The following is a 19,965-nucleotide window of genomic DNA, read 5'->3' as shown; positions in this document are numbered from 1 at the left end:
TTATTTGGAAACAGCAGAGCACAAGGGGAAAGCAGTCCTATAGAAAAGTTTGGGCGTATTCACAGGGAATTCAAGGGGAGGTGGCTTTAGGGTTTGGTTTTGCTTTAAGGTGCTGGGATTAAACACGGGACCTTGCCCATGCTAGGCGAGCACTCTATCACTGGGCTGTATCCCACTCACTCAGTATTTTGAGACAGTCTTGGTTCATAGGACAGGCTAGCCACAAACTTATGATCCTCCTGCCTTACTCTAGGATTGCTGGAACTGCAGGTATATACCACCGTGCTCAGCACACAAGGGGAAGTTTAAAATGACACAGCTCCAGGGGGGTACATAAACTACTTTGAAGCACTAATCCTTGTTGTGGAGTATTCCTTACACTGTGTGAAGGGTTAATACAAAGCTAAACAGCCAATAGCTAGGCAGTATTTCCAGGCATAGAGGATTCTGGAAAGGAGAAGGGTGAAGACCGCAGAACACAGAGCAAGCATCATGGACATTACAAAGTAAAGGTAACCAAGCCACGTAAAAGAATATAGATGGAAAGAAATGGGTTAATTTAAGTTATTAGAGCTAGTTAGAAGCAAGCCTAAGCTATCAGCCAAGCTTTCCTAAGTAATAATAAGTCTCCAGTCCTGACAAAACTCCACCTACAAATCCTTTGACTTGTGATTTATAAGGTGTTGCCTTGGTCCCAGTGAACACACAGTTGCTTGTCATAAAGTTGCAGTGTCCTATCTACCAGCCTGTGGTAGTCTTTTGTGCTAATTGTTATAGGCACAGAGCTGTTAACAACTATAGCTTTATAACCTCCCTGCTGTATATACTTGGTTTTGTTCTGGTTGACACAAGTGACTCCATCTTGATTCTAATCACTTGCATATTTCCTTTACGGTGTATATTTTTATAAGATTAAGAATAGCGTTAGGATGATTCCAGAAGTTAATAATATAGAGTAGAATGAAAATCCAAAATGGGGAGGGAAGGAAGTTAGTTTCGTTGTCAAAAATGTGTTCCATGCTGGTGAGATAACTCAGCATGTAAATATGCTTGCTGCCAAGCTTGACAGCCTGAGTTGGATATCCTGAACTCACATGGTTAAAGGAAAGAGCTGAATCCTCTCAAGGTGTCCTGTGAGGCCCACACTTGCATGCATGCATGCACTCCTGTGCATGCACACACACACCTCGCAATAAATAAATGATATTTTCAAACTTTTACTATGTTCATATTTATATAAACTTGTGTTCCAGCAGTGATGTAACTAATATGTGTGACTCCCTTTTCAATGTTTCTCTTCTCTAGCATGTTTTTGGTCCAGAGGAGACTCTACACCCTTGGCAGCAGAGCGAAGCTTCTAAAGACAATTTATTCTTTGAACACCCTTGGATTCTCCACTTCTGCCGTAGGTATTGCTTATTGCAGACAGACAAATTTATTGTATGTATTTTCTCATACATACAATATGGTTAAAAAAAATTGGTTAAAAAAAAGATGCAAATTTCCATGGACTTTTAGTAGGTTCACTAATTTAGTGGAATGAGGAAATCTGTTATGTGGGCTGAAGGAGCCTGTCTCATCAGTGACAAGAACCTTGGTTCTTTGAGCTTGCTTGCCTGTGGCTCTTTATGTTGGCCATTCTTATTTTATGTTTACAAAAAAACTTTCACTGGAATGTGAGTTTTTGTATGCTACAAATGAGAAAGTGGAATCCTGTCAGGTTTATTCCTCACTGTGCCCGGCTCTCCCTTGCTGAAGTATGAGTTCTTTTTGCTTGGCAAAGGCCATCACTCTGACCTCAAGTACAGAAGTGCAGGCCGAAGGCCTCCAGTTCATCTCAGTCAGTCGGTCATGATCCCTTTGTGGCTTGAAAAACCCTTTCATGGGGGTCACATGTCAGATAGTTATTATTCATAATAGTATCAAAATTACAGTTATGAAGTAGCAATGAAAACAATTTTATGTTTGGGGGGTTAACACAGCATGAGGAACTATACTAAAGGGTCATAGCATTGGGAAGCTTTAGCACCACTGGTCCAAATGTAACTGACTGGGAAGCAGAGGGAGTAGATGGGAAGCAGCCTTGAGAGGGGTTACCCTGAGATGACCCATTGTGGTGGTAGGGGCGGGGCTGCAAACTCTACTGCCCTCAGAGAAATCAACCGAGACAGGCAAGAAGAAAACCATTCAGCATGACTTAGTTATCGGGGCTGGTTCAACTTCTGCAAAGTGACAGTTATCTCAACGAAGCTCAAGGTATGATCACATCGCAGCTGTCTTGCAGCATGCACGTATCAGTGACCTTCCTCAAGGATGGGTTCTATTGACTAAGAGACAAAGCTCAGGAAAAGGAGGATTCGGGTGAGGGCTGGCTCCATACAACAGCAAAGTTCACCAGGTTATCCACTCAGCCTTGCAGGTGAGTGGGTGTCAGTTCCTTCTGTTGAAGAAAAAACGCTGGAGTGTGTAATAGCTCTGGTTTCTCTAGTGCTGTGTATAAGCGTGTGGACTCCATGCCCTCTCCAACCCATGACCTATGAATAGCAGCATGTAGACCTCAGTTAGGAGCCTGACCCAATCCACTGCCAAATTTTTGAAGGATAAAGTTATCTTACTTTGAAGATCTTAATTGCTGTTTATTCTGGAATTGGGCAACATGTCATTCTAGGAAATATTCCAGGGGGGCTAGGAGAGGGGGCTGACTTAATACATGGGAAAGGACAGAAAAAAAGCTGAAACAGGAGGGTTTTTTATTTTGGTTTTTTTCAAGACAGGGTTTCTCTGTAGCTTTTGGAGTCTATCTGGCACTCGCTCTGGAGACCAGGCTGGCCTCGAACTCACAGAGATCCACCTGCCTCTGCCTCCCGAGTGCTGGGATTAAAGGTGTGTGCCACCAACGCCCGGCTGAAATAGTAGATTGATCATTTCAAAGTTAGTTTCCTGGTGAGGGACAGGGAGATCTGGGGACAGAAAGTCAGAAAGACAGAAAAACAAGTGATTCATAAAATAAGCATCTGGCTGCTTCGGTTTTCCTTAGTGAGTGGATTAAGAAAAGAGGAAGCAGCTGGGCGGTGGTGGCACACACTTTAATCCCAGCACTCGTTAGGCAGAGATGGATCTCTGAGTTCGAGGCCAGTCTGATCTACTGAGCGAGTTCCAGGACAAGCCTCCAAAGCTACAGAAAAACCCTGTGTCGAACAAAAGACTGAAGGAAGCTCGTGACTGTGCCTATTGGTGCAAGTTGGCTTAGAAAAGTTGTCTGTCGAGCTCTATTCCTGGTTGCTTATGTGAGGTCAGCTGAGCAACTTAGTCTGTGGTGTAAGGGATTCATTTTGATGTTTAGCCTTATCTGTTACAGAGCTTACTGCAGAACAAGACTGCTCTCCTGACATTTCTGTTTGGTGACACTAAAAACAGAAAAAATTAAGAGAAAGATGTGTACTAGTTATTAGTTGATGCCAACGAATTATTATTAATTACATTAATGACATTACAGTTGTTTTCACAGATACACATACACCAATATGGGGTATAATGAGGTAAGGTCCAGGATTTACTTTGAAATCACTCAGTGGGTAACGAAAAGAAAAGGGTTGGAGGAACCATGGCATTGTTGAATGTGAGCATTTGATATTAGGCTGGGTTTTCTCTGATTGTCCTTTTCATGAGTCAAAAATGATAGAATGTTAGGAGCTTCGTGTTCATCCTTATTCCATTCTCTCCCCCCTTACTATGTAGATTTGAAAAGTTCAAAGTGTATAATCGACTTTTAAATACTATGACTTCTTCCTCATGAGCGTCTTGAATTTCCCTTCCCCCATACACAGACGATGGTTGAATCCAAGCAATTGTTATAAGCATTCAGGCATTCTGCTGGCCTGCCCCTGTCACCTGGCAGGATGCACACAGACAGTATCCTGGTCAGCCCAGGGTGCCGTGATTTCATAGTCTGCATGCAGGTGCAAAGCACCCTTTTAAAATAAAGACCCTACCCACGTATGCTCTCCACTATTCCTCTGGGGTAAACAGGACTTTTCCTGTCTCCCTCTTCTGTCCTCTCTATCTCTGTGTCTCTTTACCTTATTTTCTTACCTTCTCCTCAATAAAACTTTCAATATGAGTCACATCTACAGGTCTCTGATTCCCCCTCCGCCCTGGGACCTCGATCCTCTGGGACTGGGACCCACACCGACTGTCCCAACCCATGCCCTAGTATTCCTAACATTTGGTGCCCTTTGTGATCACCCAACGTGACTATATGAGACTATGATACTAAAAGGTGTGAGCCGGGTGTAGGGGCACACGCCGTTGATCCTGGCTTTTGGGAGGCAGAGACAGGTGAATCTGTGAGTTCAAGGCCAACCTGGTCTACATAGAGTGTCCCAGGACAGTTAGGGGGCTACTTAGAGAGACCCTGCCTCAAAAAACAAACAAAAAGAAAGCAGAGTGTGTTTGTGATTATCATTGGTGGAATTTGTTAGATCACATATATGACTCACACTAAGATATGCTGATCCTTAGTCTGGAATATTCTTAGAAAAAGCATTTCTAAGTCATCTCATCTACATCTAAGATAAGACTCACCACCGGTGTGTTATTCAACCCGCTGACTGTTTGACATACCCCACCACCACCCCCAAGGAGTGGAATGACTGAGCTACATGTTGACTTAGGCTTAATTTTTAACAACTGCCATTTTAAGGACTGACCCTGTCACAAAACATTTCCACAATTCATCAATAGGCTTCGCTTTAAAAATCACAGCAAGGTTGGGGGAGAGTCTGGAGCCTTAAGAGCACTTGCTACTCTTGCAGAGAACTAAGAATTCAGTTCCCAAATCAGACAATCACAACTGGAGCTGGGGCCTCATACTTGCTAGGAAGCTCTCCACTGCTTAGCTATAGCCTCAGCTATGATGAGTTCAAAGAAACCACCTAGCACAAATTTATATGAAGTAAACGAATTGATCTAAGTAAAGGCAACCTGTTTTTTTCACAGGTTGAAGTCAGCCAAAATTCCAGAAGCAGACTTTGCTATCTGTTTGCCTTCAATTTAGGGGTATCTAAAATAGCTCCAACTCCCTACACTCCTAGGATCGTCCTGTGAGGTGTGTTGTGGCCAGCGCCTAGCTGTAGAGGCCTCAGATTTTCCTGTGGTACAATCTCTCAGACAAAGCCAAGATTCCTTCCTCATCAGTCACTTGTTCAGTCAACAGATATTGAACACATTTTATTTGTTGACAGGTTGGTTTTGTTTTCTTTGGTTTTCAGACAGGGTTTCATGTACCCTAGGCTGGCCTAGAACTTGCTAGGTAGCTGGGGCTAGCCCTGAACTGCTCCTCCTGCCTCCACCTCTCAAGTTCTTGGTTAGAGATATACATTACCATGCCTGCCTGTCTACTTATTTGTTGCTAGATGCATGGCCTCACTGTGTAGCCCAGGCTGGTCTGAAACTTCTTAGATAGGTCAGGCTAAAATCAAATTCACCCTCCAGTACTGTAGGATTATAGTTTAGAAATAATTCTGTATAAAATAGAGCGACTAAGTATGTGTTCCTTAAAAGTTTCAGTTAAATATGCATACCTTTGCATGGGATATAATTGCCTCATTCTTTTTTTTTCCAATGTAAATAGTTTTATTTAGACATTCCATTTTCCACCATATTAGACATTGCATTTTCCATTTAGGATACAGGGCTTATAAAGTGCAATGTTTTATTTCCTCTGTGTACGTGTTCCATGTTCAGGTATTGAGAATGCCCAGGAATTTATTGTTAGCAGTTTAAATTTAAAAACTGCCATGAAACTTTGCTAAATTTGGGTCCTTCAAACGTTTCCCTGTGGAACAATGCTACACCTCTACTTGGACTGACTTAATCCACCTCTTCGGTGGTAGGCCCTGAGGAAGCACCACCAGATGGAGGAGCCCCACCACCAGGGAAGCCCCCAGGCATTCCTCCAGGCTTGCCACCAGCACTCTGGTACAGCGTGGTAATGATGGGTTGCAGACTTTCTCCAGTTCTTTCTGCTGGTGTTCAAATTCTTCCTTCTTTGCAGTCTGATTCTTATCCAGCCAACTGATGATGTCATTACACTTGTCTAGAATCTTCTGTTTGTCCTCATCGTTGATCTTGCCTTGAAGTTTCTCATCTTCATCTGTTGCTTTCATGTTGAAAGCATAGGACTCCAGTGAATTCTTGGAGGAAACCTTATCTCTCTGCTTCTCATCTTCAGCTTTGTACTGCTCAGCTTCCTGGACCATGCATTCAATATCTTACACCTGAGATAAAAAAAAAATGCCTCATTCTTAAATCTTAATTCAGATGTCCCCTCAATTTTACATTCAGTTTTTTCTTCATTGCCAGAGCAATTTGTTTGTGCTGCCATCTGGTGGCAAAATAAAGTAATGCATCTGGTTTTCTGAATTTGTAGCTAATACCTTGGAAGATCTCAAATCTGTAACATAAGTTTGTTTGTGCTGGCTTGAGGAATATTTTTTTTTACACAGAGAGAAAGGAGGCATGATTTTAGAACACCCTGACAACCTTTTCAATCAGCTCTGTCTAGACACTACAAACTACAGCTTTAGGATGACAACTCAATGATCATTTATTTGCTGGAGGAAGGATGTCCCATGAAATCCCTGCCTCAAGCAACCACACAGCATCTCCATTACCCCTAAAACGTTCTCCATGCCCCTCTGTAGCTCATACTTTACCCTGTGATGCTGGAAATTGAACCCAGAGCCTTGCACACATTAAGCAAATGTTTTCCTGCTGAGATATAATCCTGGTCCTTTGATTTGCATGTTGTCACTAAGGATTAGTTCAATTTTATTATTTCATATAAATAAAAATATGACAGGCTGGCGGCAGTGCACACCTTTAATCCCAGTGCTCAGGAGGCAGAGGCCAGCCTGGTCTACAGAGAAAGTTCCAGGACTGGCTCCTGAGAGCTACTGAGTAGCTATAGTACTACAGTTGCTACAGCTACTGAGAAACTCTGTCTCAAAAAACTAAAACAAAGAAACAAAACGCACGTCATATAGACCTTTGCTCTTGTTCTTTTTTCATACATACAATGCTTTTAAATGTAGCATATTGGTGAGTCCTGTCCTTCCTCCCTGTGGAGCACTCGTTCAGTATGTAGATGAACCTGTTTGCTTTCCTGTTTCCCCTTTGATAGGCCTTTGGATTGTTTCTGGGTTTGGGTTTCTGTGCATAAACTTGTAAAGTACCCCTGTAGATTGATTTATTAGACATAGTTTTTCATTATCTTGTAAACACATTACAGTGAGATGTATGGTTTATTTTTAATCATATTTAATTGCATTTAAATTATGTTCAATTTTTAGGGTTGAAAAGTATCCCAGTTGCCCTATATCTTTGTCAGCAACACTTAGTATCTACAAGCATCTTGATGTATATATCATGATTAATTCTCATTTCCCTGATGATTGTGAGGCCTAATGTGCTTTAGAGACAGTCCTTCTATGATAGTGAATTTGTGGGAGTGTGACTGTATTTATTCTTGTGTGATGGGAAGCAGAGATGAAGCAAAACCCTGTGGGGTTCAAGGTCCCATCTGTTACCTTTGAGATGGAGGCAACAACTCTCCGTTTTCCTTTCTCTGGTACCTTGAGCCTTCTTATCCTTCTCTTTCATGACAAAAGGAGATGTGAATTTAGTTTGTGTCTCATGCAAAAAAGGACTGATAGCTTTGGATTGTCGATGGCAACTGACGTGCCAGGGGAAGCCTATGACCTTGATAATGTCCCAGTGCCATCCTGGGAGTGCCAAATTTTGCAGAAGCCTGAGTGACAGCTATGTACTTCACAAAAGAAACCACAGCATAGGTTGGGGGATAGTATAGTGTTTCAGTATAGCATTTCCTGTGTGGTGTGTGTGTGTGTGTGTGTGTGTGTGTGTGTGTATGTTTAAAGACATTTAAGAGGTAGTATTAATACTAGGGAATGAAGGAAGTGTTATCACTGTGGGCATTGAAATATCAAAGTGTAAAAAATAAGTAAAATAAAGACACAGCAAAATGTATGTGCACACATGTGTGTGCACAGCTTTGCTATTTCTATTTTTGACCTTTCTTGCCCTCTAATAGTTTTTGGCTATCCCCTTGGCTCCTCTGGGTAAAGATTTGATTACAGACTCCTACTGAATGGATTTGACAGCCTTGATTTCCTCAGCTTCAGCCCTCCCTTGGGAGGCTTTTTCTCTTCTTGTCGAATCCCACCTACATGCGTTAGGTCTTATAGGTTAGTCCTTAAAATGTATACAGTTAGAACTTTGGTAGCAGTCTCTTAGGTTGTAATTCCTTTCATTTTAGGAACTTGCTTTGCTGAAGCTTTTCCTTATCTTGGTCAAACTTGCCACCTTGTGGTGAAGCTGTGGAGTAGCACCTTTTCCCTTCAAGCTGGTAGACAATTAAGTAGCTTGTGATTTCAATGGTGACTGTGTACTACAGCAGTTCACATACATGCCATACCTGAAATGCAACTGATGAAAATAGCTGCATTCAAAAATCATACTAGACCTATAGATGTTCTCTTATATATTTTAAAATTCATTCTATCGTTCTGATCCTGGGTCTGCCAGGAAATAGGTGTGTGTGATGTGATGTGTGTGTGTGTGTGTGTGTGTGTGTGTGTGTGTGTGTGTGTGTGTATTTCAAGACAGGGTTTCTCTGTGTAACAGCCCTGGCTGTCCTGGAACTCCCTCTGTAGACCAGGCTGGCCTCAAACTCACAGAGATCCATCTGCCTCTGCCTCCTTAGTGCTAGAATTAAAGGCATGTGGCAACACTGCTCATTGATGAATGTCTTATGGTAATGAACAAAGATAGTCCTAAATGAAGCCACTTTCAAAAAAATTGGTTAAAACATTAGGTATGGATGTTAAAGCAAAGTGTACGTATGTGGGGGCCGGAATCTCTCTTCTATGGGCCTCAGGTATTATCTATGGCACTCAGCCACTTAGTTGGCAAAGCCAGTGATCTGTTAGGTTACATACAGTTCAAAGGGTTTTCATCGGTTAGTCCTAAAGATGCTAAGGCAGACACTGAGTCTCCTAAGGGAGCTGAAGATAGCCTGAGATAAATTGTAATTAGGCTCTGGACCTGCAACATTCCAACCTCTCCCTGCTCATTGCAATCAGCTAACCGACCTCTCTAAAGGGTCAGTGGCTTCTTGCCTTCCACTAGTGTTGATCTCCTGGGGATTTTGGCACCCTTGACTTGTAGACCATCCCTCAGCCTTTGCCAGGCCCTTCATACTAAGTTCTATGTGTCCAGAGGTCCCTATGAGGAACCAACGGGACAAAGTGGTGTGTGTGAGCTCAGCCTAAACACCTCATTTTAACTATTGCATATGCAATGGGCCTATTGCTTTTCTTTCTTATATTTTTGCTTTGTTTTGTTTTTTGAGACAGCTTTTCTCTGTGTAGTTTTGGAGCCTGTCCTGGTGCTCACTCTGTAGATCGGCCTGCCTCTGCCTCCCAAGTGCTGAGACTAAATAAAGGTGTGCTCCTCCTCTTCCTCAACCTCCTCCACCACCCATCCTATTTTTTTAAGCACAGTCAAATTTTCATTTTAATTTATTATGTGTATGAGTGTTTTGTCCACATGTATGTCTATTACTGTGTGCAGCAACACTGCCGAGAAGATGATGTGGGGCCTCCTGGCACTGCATTACAGACAGTTTTGACCCACCATGTGGGTGCTGGGAAGCAACCCTGGATCATCTGGAAGAGTAACCAGTGCTCTTAGCTCCCAAGCCAAGGAGACCCCAGTGACCCAATTTCTATGGCCACGTTCTGAGTACTGAGGGTTAGGGCCTCAGCATATGTAATTGCGGTGGACCAAATTCAACCTGTAACAGTGATCTTGACTTGATGGCGTGGACTGAACGGTAACCACTGCTGCTTGACAAAGTTCCAGCGTTTCAACTTTAGATCACAATCCTCCAGCGCCTTTACTCTCATTTTTCGTGATTCTCACTGTTCTCACAGGGTTCCCTTAAGCCTTTTCCTTTGGGAAATGTTCTGTCTTTAAAAGATGAAATCGTATAAAATAGCAACGTCTTTAAACAAAGTAATTCTTTAGGAAAAAATCCCCACCACTGTGGAACCATATATATAGTGTGATAACTGCCTAGTCCCACCAAGCTGCTACAAAATTTAGATGAGTAACATACGCTTGATAAATAAGGTGTATTTGGTAAAAGGTTTCTGTACCCCGATGTTAAGTCTCTCCACCAACGCAGCCAATCAAACCAAGCCGAATTAAGAATTAAAGTCCGAGTTTAATGAGCAAAGCAACTCCTGGGAGGTAGAGGAGAAACCACAAGGGAGAACTACTTGACAGAGCAAGGGACCAAGCCTCAAATAGCCTGTGGGTGTGGTCTGGAGCATCTCAGGGGGAGGAGCTGCGGATGGCAGGCTTTCTGAGACTGGGCAGGATTTGAAGCAAGGGGGAGCAGAGCTGGACGGAGGGAGCTTCCCAATAACTAATAATCAAGATTTATAGATCCCTAAGGTCTACTCACCTCGCTTTTCCCACTTTAAGCTTTAGCAATTTGGATAAAAAAAGCCATACAAAAAAAAAAAGCCATATTCCATATTCTGGCCATATTCTGGCGTTGGTGGCTCAGGTCTTTAATCTCAGCATTCGGGGGCAGAGGCAGACGGATCTCTGTGAGTTCGAGGTCAGCCTGGTCTACAGAGCGAGTTCTAGGACAACCTCCAAAGCAATACAGAGAAACCCTGTCTCAAAAAACCTGAAAAACAAACAAACAAACAAACAAAAAAACAAAAAACCCTGCTGTTTTCCATATAAAGTCCTTTTCCCACGGTCAGGCAGTTAGACAAAAACTCCCATTCCTGCGGGGCGTTGAAGAACGGTCCTGCTGCTAAAATCTTTGGCAAGAGGAACTTGTGGCCGCTCCATTAATACATGACTGATGCCTATTAACTTCCTCAGTCCCTCATCACAAGCCACACCCCAGCTCACGTGCCCCTTTCTCCCACTTAGTCTTTTGTGCAATTATAGAGTACAAAAGGAGTAGCTTTTGTTTTGTTTTTTGTTTTTTTTCAATGAAGTGGCAGCCATCTCGATTCAACCTCAGATCACGTCAGTCTCCTCTTCCCCTCACCGACTCCACACCTCCACTTTGGGACCTGAATCCCACGGGAGCTGGGCTCCCCAGCTTTATTTAGTTACTCCCACAAGAACGTACTGCTTCCTCTACTAGTCAGCTGTATAACCTGGCTCCGTACGTGGCTCAACCATGAATTCACTTTGACCAAAAAAATGTATAAGTAGAAGCAATGCATATACATCCAAACAGGAACTTGTAAGATCTTTTTGTTAGAAGTAGGTTGTGTTCTTGGCAGAGGTGACTATGGCTCAGGGTGAGTCACACCAAACAGAGCAGCATCTGAGTTTCAGGGTATACATAGTATAGACAAAAGGAAAGCCTTTTTAATTTTATACTATTGGTATATTAGGGCTGGGAGGTTCCAGCACTTGTAAAAGTGTGAGCACCTGCATTCCAGTCCCCCAAATCCATAAAAAGCTGAACAAGACAGGGTGTGAGCACCTCAGCCCTCCTATAGGTAGATGGGAGAAGTGAGATAGGAGAATCCCCCAGAAACTCAGGAGCCTAGTGAGGTATACACAGGCAAACAAGAGGCCCTGTCTCAAATCTAAAAAGTGACTGAGTTAGACAGAGACTTGGAATAAAATTAAGGCAAAAATGTGCCTTTTATCTCCACTAACTAAATTTGAAATAGTCTTACTTCATGTCCACGTTGTCTGTTGCACTCCATAATGACTTTTTTTTTTTAGTTTGGGGGGCAGTTCATGTGGGAGGGGTGCATGTGCCCACGAATGGGAATTTGGAGGGCCAAGGTCAGTGCCGGTATCTTTCTCAGTTGCTCCCCACCTTATTTTTGAGGCAGGGTCTCTCACTGATTGGTCAGGAGTTCACAGTTTGAGATGTACTGGCTGAACTGGGAGCCCCTGGAATCACCCTATATCTGTGCCCCAGTCTTGTACTTATAAGCATGTGAGAGCTTGGCTTCTACATGGTGTTTGGGATACGAGCTCAGCTGGTCATGCTTACACAGAACGTGATTTACCCACTAAGCCATTTCCCCAGTCCTGGTTCTTATATATATGAATCTACTTTGCATTTCTGGTCAAGTGCTGAATGAATCATTAAGTTCTCAACTCTGTTTCAGAAAGAGGGGAAGGCCTTTGTTAAAAATATCCTTTTCTGTCATACTGGGTCTTGTGAGTTTTATAATTGTATTCTCTAGAGCAGAACCATGTTCAGGTGGGACTTCATCAAAATGCTGTTCTAGAAGTGTGTTAGCCTCCAGAGAATTTGCTTGTGATTCCCTTCACTGGAGTTTTCAAAGATTACGAATAGGAGCCTGAGAAAGCTATTTCTTTCATATTGTTATTGGAAATAGACTGAGAACAATGTTCTATTTAATAACCATTATTATTATCTCTCTCCCAGATTGAATTAAAATTGCCTTAATATTCTATTACAAAATTCTTTGCAAAAATGCTGTCAATCATTTTTCTTATTTCCACCAGCCTGCTAACAATGAACTCAAAGCTAATTCAATACTTTGGAGAAATAGTCAAAACATAGCTTTTGAATTGAAAGAACTGAGATATTGTGTATGGTATGATAATTATAACTCCTAATATTTTCCTACTACAGTCTTAGCTTGCTTGGTGTTAGGTGCTGTAATGGGAATGACTACTATATTTTAAGCAGCAAGCTCCAGTAATGTTTCTTAGAAGGTCTTTGTGTGAAAGGCAGTAGAAGATAGTATAAGCATGGGCTGTAAATAAAGGTCACGTGCTCATATCTTGGGCTGAGCCTGTTTGAGATTGTTTTATGAACTTTGGCAGATGTGAAAAGTTTTTTTTTTCATCTCCATCTTTATGGTACCTCATAATGATACGTAGGCCTGATATTAATGTTAAAATTTTAGTAATGTAAAACACACAGAATGGTGCCTAGTACACAGCATTGCTTCATAATGTTAGTTAGCATTATCTATAACCCATTATTAAGGAATCTGAAACCATTTGAGTTCTTCCTATAGGCCATAGGAAGAACTTACTTATAGAGCTATGGATGCAAAATATGTTACGCAAACTTCATAGCATGGCTCAAGATTCTCTTGAAACCTTTTCTGTTGACATTATTGTTGAGCTCTTGAGTGTGTTTCAAGCCTTTAAATTCATTAGCTTTTCATACTGGGGTGGTATTTTTGTCCTTGGGTGAGACTGTAAAGATATGAAGGCCATAAGGAAGAGCATTCTGTAAGACAGTGGGGAAAAGTTGACAGTCCCTTAGGACTTTTCTTTCCATGGTACCATTTGCAGGATAACAGAAGAAAAAGGGGAAAAATAGCACAATGTTTACTGGCCTCTTTGAATTTTGACTAAATAATTAAAAGGAACTTTCAATATTTGTCTTTCAGAAAATGGCTTTGAAATTCAAAAATGCCAAACGAATTGAAGGCCTGGACAGCAATGTGTGGTGAGTGTCTCATGTGATTGGTCATGTGGTGAAGTTTCCTGTCGTCCCATAAATTGTATTTTAGCTTCAGCCACAGTCCAATAATGAAGCCATTCATTTAACTCCTCCCATTAATTAAAATTAAATGGAGAGAAGCTAGTCCCTGGGCTAGCACTGGATACATGGCAGAGGATATAGAAATGAAGTTTGACTGATGTGTTCATGAAATTTACAACAGTTTCTTTTTCTTTTTTTCTTGGAGTAGGGCCTTGCTATGTATGTAGCCCAGGCTGGCCTCAAACTCTAGATCCTCTTGCTTCAGTCTCCCCAGTGCTGGGATTACAGGCATTATTATATCTACATACAGATATGACTCAAATATGAATGTTATTCAATTGAGGTGTCTAAGGAAAATAGGGTCATTAGTTCAACCCTCATTTGCCAGATATATTCATCTTGTGGGTAGTAACATTTGGTTGGGAATTCATTGTTTTTCATCTCTAAGACTAAGTCTTGTTTTTTTATATAAATAGAACGTGTGATTTTTGTCTTTCAAAACAGTATTTCTCTGTGTAGCCCTGGCTGTCCTGGAACTCACTCTGTAGTCCAGGCAGGCCTTGAACTCAGAGACCCACCTGCCTTTGCCTTCCAAGTGCTAGGATTAAAAGCATGGGTCACCACTGCCTGAGAACATATGATATTGAAGCTAACTCAGTAATTATAGTGTTTCTAATTTTAGTTGTTGTTTTCTTTTTTTAATCAGGGTTGAATTTACTAAGTTGGCTGCAGACCCTTCTGTTGTGAATCTTGGACAAGGCCTTCCAGATATATCGCCTCCAACCTATGTGAAGGAAGAATTATCAAAGGCTGCATTGACTGATAACCTGAATCAGTACACCAGGGGCTTTGTGAGTCTATCCGGGCTACGTGGGGCACCCAATGATAACTCAAGCTGGTGTGTGTGTGTGTGTGTGTGTGTGTGTGTGTGTGTGTGTGTGTGTATACCTCTGTCTAGGATCACCTGTCCCAACCTAGAAACTCAGGAGCCCCTTGCCCTTCCTCTTGGGATGCACCTTCCCCAACTTCCAGCCCTTTCGAAGATCTGTTTTGGTCCACCATTGACTGCTATTCTAACATGAGATCACAGGACATCAAGGGACGGGAAATTATCCTCTCATTATCTTTGCTATCTCATTAATACTCATGTAGTCTTAGCATTGGCTTCTTAAAGAACCCTGTTTCTGACTAGATGCTTGCTTCCTCCCTAGCCTCTCTAACCCCTTGTCTATCATCTGTGCTGAAATGCACAGGTATCCAGGCATTTTAGATTAGAGTGACTATAAACTATGGACATTTGTCTACCATGCCTGAGAGCCATGTGACCAAGCATGTAACCACATGACCAAGCATCTTCTTTTCCTTCCTTCAGAGTGTGAAAAATGGGGAGGAACAGGATATGGAAAGAAGTCTTTGCATTTAGTCATTGTGAGTCTATCTATGAAAGTCCAAACAGTTTGCACAGGGTCTTGCTTTGGGGATAAGAGCACAGGAGAAAACAGCAAGACAGACCTGAGCAAGATGGTCACAGTGCCCTCATGGTCTCACTGTCTTCATCGGGATGTTTATTGCTATGGCAAAATACCATAGTCAAAAGCAACTTGGGAAGGGCTTTTTTTCATCTTACAACTGTAGTCTATCATGCAGGGAAGCCAGGAAAGGAACTCAAGGCAGTAACCTGGAGGCAGGAACTGATGGAAAATCATGCTTACTAGCTTGCTCCTCATGGCTTACCCAGCCTGCTTTCTTACAGCATCCAAGAGCAACAGACCAGGGATGGCACTGCTCAGTGAGCTGAGCCCTTCCACATTAATTTTCAATCAAGAAATTGTACCATAGGCTTGCCCATAAGCCAATCTGGGAAAGGAGGTGCATTTTCTCACTTGAGTTTCCCTCTTCCCAAATGACTCAAATTTATGTCAAATTGACAGCCCACTCACTAACCAACAGGCCTATAAGCCCCCATAACAGACCTGAAACTATGTAAGTTGTAGAAGAAAATACAAGGGAAATAGGTTCAAGGTATTGGTATAGGCTATGTTGTTTTGTTTTGTTTTGTTTTGTTTTGTTTTGTTTTATAAAAACTCCCAAAGCACAGGTAACAATAGCAAAAATAGACAAATGTGATCTTATAAAACTAAGCAATTTGTTTATGTCAAAGAAGCCTAACAGAGTAGAGACAACCTATAGAATGGGAGAAAGGTGCTCATCAGACAAAGAATGAATGTCTAGAATGCATAAAGACGTGGGAAACCTATATAACGAAAAGGGGGTTATAATCTACATTTCTAAAAGAAGAATAGACGTGGATAGAAAGTATATGACGGAGTTCTTAGCATCACTGATCAAGAAAATGCAAACAAAACCATGCAAAATCATTTCAGTACAGGAAGAATAGTTATTATTTAAAAAGCAAAACATAACAAATGGAGAGAGAGAGAAAAATCTCTTCTGCACCTTTGGAATCACTGTAAATTAGTGCTAGTGTCACAAAAGGCAGCATAAGTAGAGTTGACAAACTGGCCCAGTGGGTGAAGGCACTTGTTAAGGCTGACAACCTGAGTTTGATCCTTGGGACACACATGATGAAGGGACAGAACCAACTTTCCAGTAGTTCTGTGGCCTCCATATGCACAGTGTGGCATGGATACCCTCCCCCAACACACACACACACACAAAATTGTGGGATATTTGCATACTGTGAAAATGTATTTTGTGACTGGTTTAATAAAGAGCTGAATGGCTAATAGCCAGGCAGGAAGTGTAGGTGGGACTTCCGGGCAGAGAGAGGAGGTGGAAGCAGATAACCGAGGCACAGCAAGCAGGATGTGCAGGAGGAAAAGTAACAGCCATGAGCCAGTGGGAACCCGTAGATGAATACAAATGTGTTAATTTAGGTTATAAGAGCTAGTTAGAAACAAGCCTAAGCTACAGGCCGAGCTTTCATAATTGGTAAGTCTCTGTGTCATTATTTGGGAGCTGGCAGGACAGAGAAAGACTTGTTACAATGAATAAATGTTAAAAAAAAATTAAAAGGAGCAAAACACATAAAAATGTCTGGATTTATATTCAAAGGAATGAAATCTGCAGCTCAGAGACACCTACACCCATGTGTGCTGAAGTGCTGCTCACTGTAGCTAAGATACTGAATCAGTCTAGGTAACCATCAGCAGAAGCATAGAAAAACTATGCTACCTCTCCCAGTAGACTATTATTCTGCCACAGGTAGAGTAAAAACCAGACAACTGCGGCAAAATGGATAGAATTGGCAAAGATGTTCACTGGAATAATGCGGCAGACACAGAGAAACAAATGCTGAATATTTTGTCTTGTATGGAAAAGCTTAAATATGTAGATCTGAGCCGGGCGTTGGTGATACACACCTTTAATCCCAGCACTCGGGAGGCAGAGGCAGGCGGATCTCTGTGAGTTCGAGACCAGCCTGGTCTACAAGAGCTAGTTCCAGGACAGCCTCCAAAGCCACAGAGAAGCCCTGTCTCTCAAAACAACAACAACAACAAAAAAAATATGTAGATCTGGAGGTAGATGAGAGTTGAAAGGTAGTCTGTAGAGGCTAAGAAGAGGAAGTGGAAAGAGAGAAAGGGAGAATAAACAACATACCAAGACCCAGTGAGATGGAAGGAAAATTTTCTAGTCTTCTATAGCACAAACAGGGATTATAATTCACAATAACCTGTTATATATTTGAAGAACTATAATAGAGAAGAGCTTGAAGGTCCCAAAGATATTCAGGAGGAAAATAACTGGTTTTATTATATACTGTGGTCATGTGTTGAGGTATCACACTACCCCTTAAATATGTGCAATTATTTATTGCATGTTAGCGAAAATAAAAATTATTTATTTCTGGGTATGAGTTGAACCCAGGGCCCTGTACCTGCTAGGCAAGCACTCCAGTACTGAGCTACAACGCAGCCCCTAAAGAGGAAGTTTTAGTTTGAGAATCACTACATATCCCACAATCTGTACATTTGTAATCCTCTTTCTCATCTTATGGGAATCGCTGTCCTTGGCAACTATTCTTTTCTCAACTGTGGAAGATACTGTGCTTCCTGGTAGTGTTTGTCATCATCAACACTAACTCTTAGTCCATGGCACATAGAACCTCCCTGGCAATTGAGAAAAGCAGATTCGGGGATATAGCAAACTCAGGATTTTTACATTCATAATTATGCTATTATAAATATACTGGGAGATAATTCCTTTTTATTCAAAACAAATGGTTTGAAATATTGTATTTCCAAATCTTCTCTTTTGTGCATACTTTTCATCAGCACCAAGTTTTCATAACTATTCAGAGAGACACTCAAAATGCAAAGGCTTTTGAAGTTTAGTGCTACTTTGGAAATATAGACTTGGAGGCTGGAGTTCAGTCAGTAAAGAGCACTTACTGCTCTTGCGGAGGACCTGGGTTCAATTCCCAGCACTCCCATGGTGGCTTATATACAGTCTGTCACATCTGCCTGTAACTCCAAGTCCAGAGGTGCTGGCACCTTTTCCTGGTCTCCACTACACTCAGGTGGTGCACATGCGCACATGTAAGCAAGATACCTATACATATAAAATCAATCTTTAAAAATACAAATGTGGAGATAACGCTAGACATTTACCCAAATTTAAAAACTGTTACATCTTAGACTTATATTACCTCAAAGAAGTAGCTTTCATAATCAACTTCAAGGTGGGTTTTTGTTTTGTCTTAATCTTTAATACAACAGGGTCATCCATCACTTGTGAAAGCTCTGTCCTGTTTATATGAAAAAATTTATCAAAATCAAATCGATCCAAATGAAGAAATTATTGTGACAGTGGGCGGATATGGAGCTCTCTTCAACACCATTCAAGGACTGGTTGACCCGGGAGATGAAGTAAGTACATGAACACTGTTATAACATCTACTTCAATACTTCTGTCCTGTATTGGAGTCTTCTCCTCATTTTGTTCCTTTTTTTTTTTTACTCTCAATCCATTTTGAAGTCTAATGGTGGCACAGTAAAGTTGACAAGTCTTGACTGTAGAATGGGATAAATTGCCATATAAATACAGCGCACACAAAGACATTTCACCTGTCCAGTGTCCAGACACTTTGAGTCATTTCCTGGTGTGTGTCTCCCAGAGTTAACCATTATTCTGTAATCTGCACCTCAGTTCATTCTTATGGCTCTTTTACTGGATAGAAATTGGAATCATTTTGGTATGATTCCAATTATGGTATAGGCTCTTGAATTTTTTTTCTTTTCATTCATTATTATGTCTGTGAGATTTGTTCACGTTGTAGCATTCCTAGTTAGTTAGTTAGTTAGTTAGTTAGTTAGTTAGTTAGTTAGTTAGTCTTGTTTGTTTTTGAGACAGGGTCTCCTCTAGCCCAGGCTGACCTAACTTTGTATGTGACTGGCATGCACCCCCCCCCATGCACACATACGTACATGCAGATTCAATAAAAACATGAGGCTGTGTGTGTTTGTAAAAGTGTTTATATTCTTTCATCTAGAGGTTGCAATCATGTGAATTTATTCAACTGACCATACACACAAACACAACACTGTTATTTATACATGCAAAAGGTAAGAAAATAATTCTCATATTCAGCAAACTCTCATGTGGACATTAACGCAAGAGCAAAAGTTAGAATTGTATAGCATTTTCATGAAATTGGGGTAAGTTTTAAAAAGATATAAAAGCACAGGCTGGTGAAGTGGCTCCCTGGGCTGGTGAGGGGAGGGGCTCCCTTCGTAGGAACATTTTCTGCAAAGCCTGAATTGGATCTTCAGAACCCATGTGACAGAATAAGAGAACCAACACTGGCAAGTTGTCCTCTGACTTCTGATATGGGATGTCTTTCTGTATTCTTATGATTGATCAATAAAGAAGCTGATTTGGCTGAAATAGCCAGGTAAAATAGAGCCAGGCAGAAAATACAAGTAGAGATACAGGGAGAAAGAAGGCAGAGTAGAAGAAGACACCAGCTGCTGAGGAAGCAAGAAATGTAGAAAATGAGGTAACAAGCCACAAACCATGTGGCAAAGCATAGATAAGAAATACGGGTTAATTTAAATGTAAGAGCTAGTTAGTAATAAGCCTGAGCCATCAGCCAAACAATTATAATTAATATTAAGCTTCTGAATGATTGTTTTATGTGGCTGTAGGACTGGGTGGGACACAGAAAAGCTTCCAGCTACAGACTACCACATGTGTCCCATGGTACACCCAAGAGCATGTGCACAGCAAATAAACAAATAAATGCAGTCAAAAGCTGTATAAAAGGCAAAGGCCAGGCAAATGTGGTGGTGCGTACCTGCAATCCCAGAACTTGGGAGGTGAAGCCAGGAGGTCAG

At 41.5% G+C, this 19,965-nt stretch overlaps 1 protein-coding gene across 3 annotated transcripts in view; it reads left to right on the top strand.

Moving 5' to 3' along the window:
- Kyat3 (kynurenine aminotransferase 3) overlaps positions 1-19,965 on the top strand; it is a 50,238-nt gene that overhangs the window by 1,963 nt on the left and 28,310 nt on the right. For 2 of the 3 annotated variants that reach the window (XM_027395878.1, XM_027395879.2), the window contains exons 2-5: positions 1,306-1,405; positions 13,515-13,573; positions 14,316-14,460; positions 18,349-18,498. In XM_027395878.1, the coding sequence (XP_027251679.1) occupies positions 1,307-1,405; positions 13,515-13,573; positions 14,316-14,460; positions 18,349-18,498 (453 nt within the window). In that variant the 5' untranslated portion in view covers position 1,306. Of the gene's footprint in view, positions 1-1,305; positions 1,410-13,514; positions 13,574-14,315; positions 14,461-18,348; positions 18,499-19,965 lie in introns of those variants that run through there. The other variant, XM_027395880.2, reaches the window with a different exon arrangement.

Source organism: Cricetulus griseus (genome assembly GCF_003668045.3).
Source record: "Cricetulus griseus strain 17A/GY chromosome 1 unlocalized genomic scaffold, alternate assembly CriGri-PICRH-1.0 chr1_0, whole genome shotgun sequence".
Taxonomy (NCBI): domain Eukaryota; kingdom Metazoa; phylum Chordata; class Mammalia; order Rodentia; family Cricetidae; genus Cricetulus; species Cricetulus griseus.
This window is presented reverse-complemented; position numbering and strand designations above follow the sequence as displayed.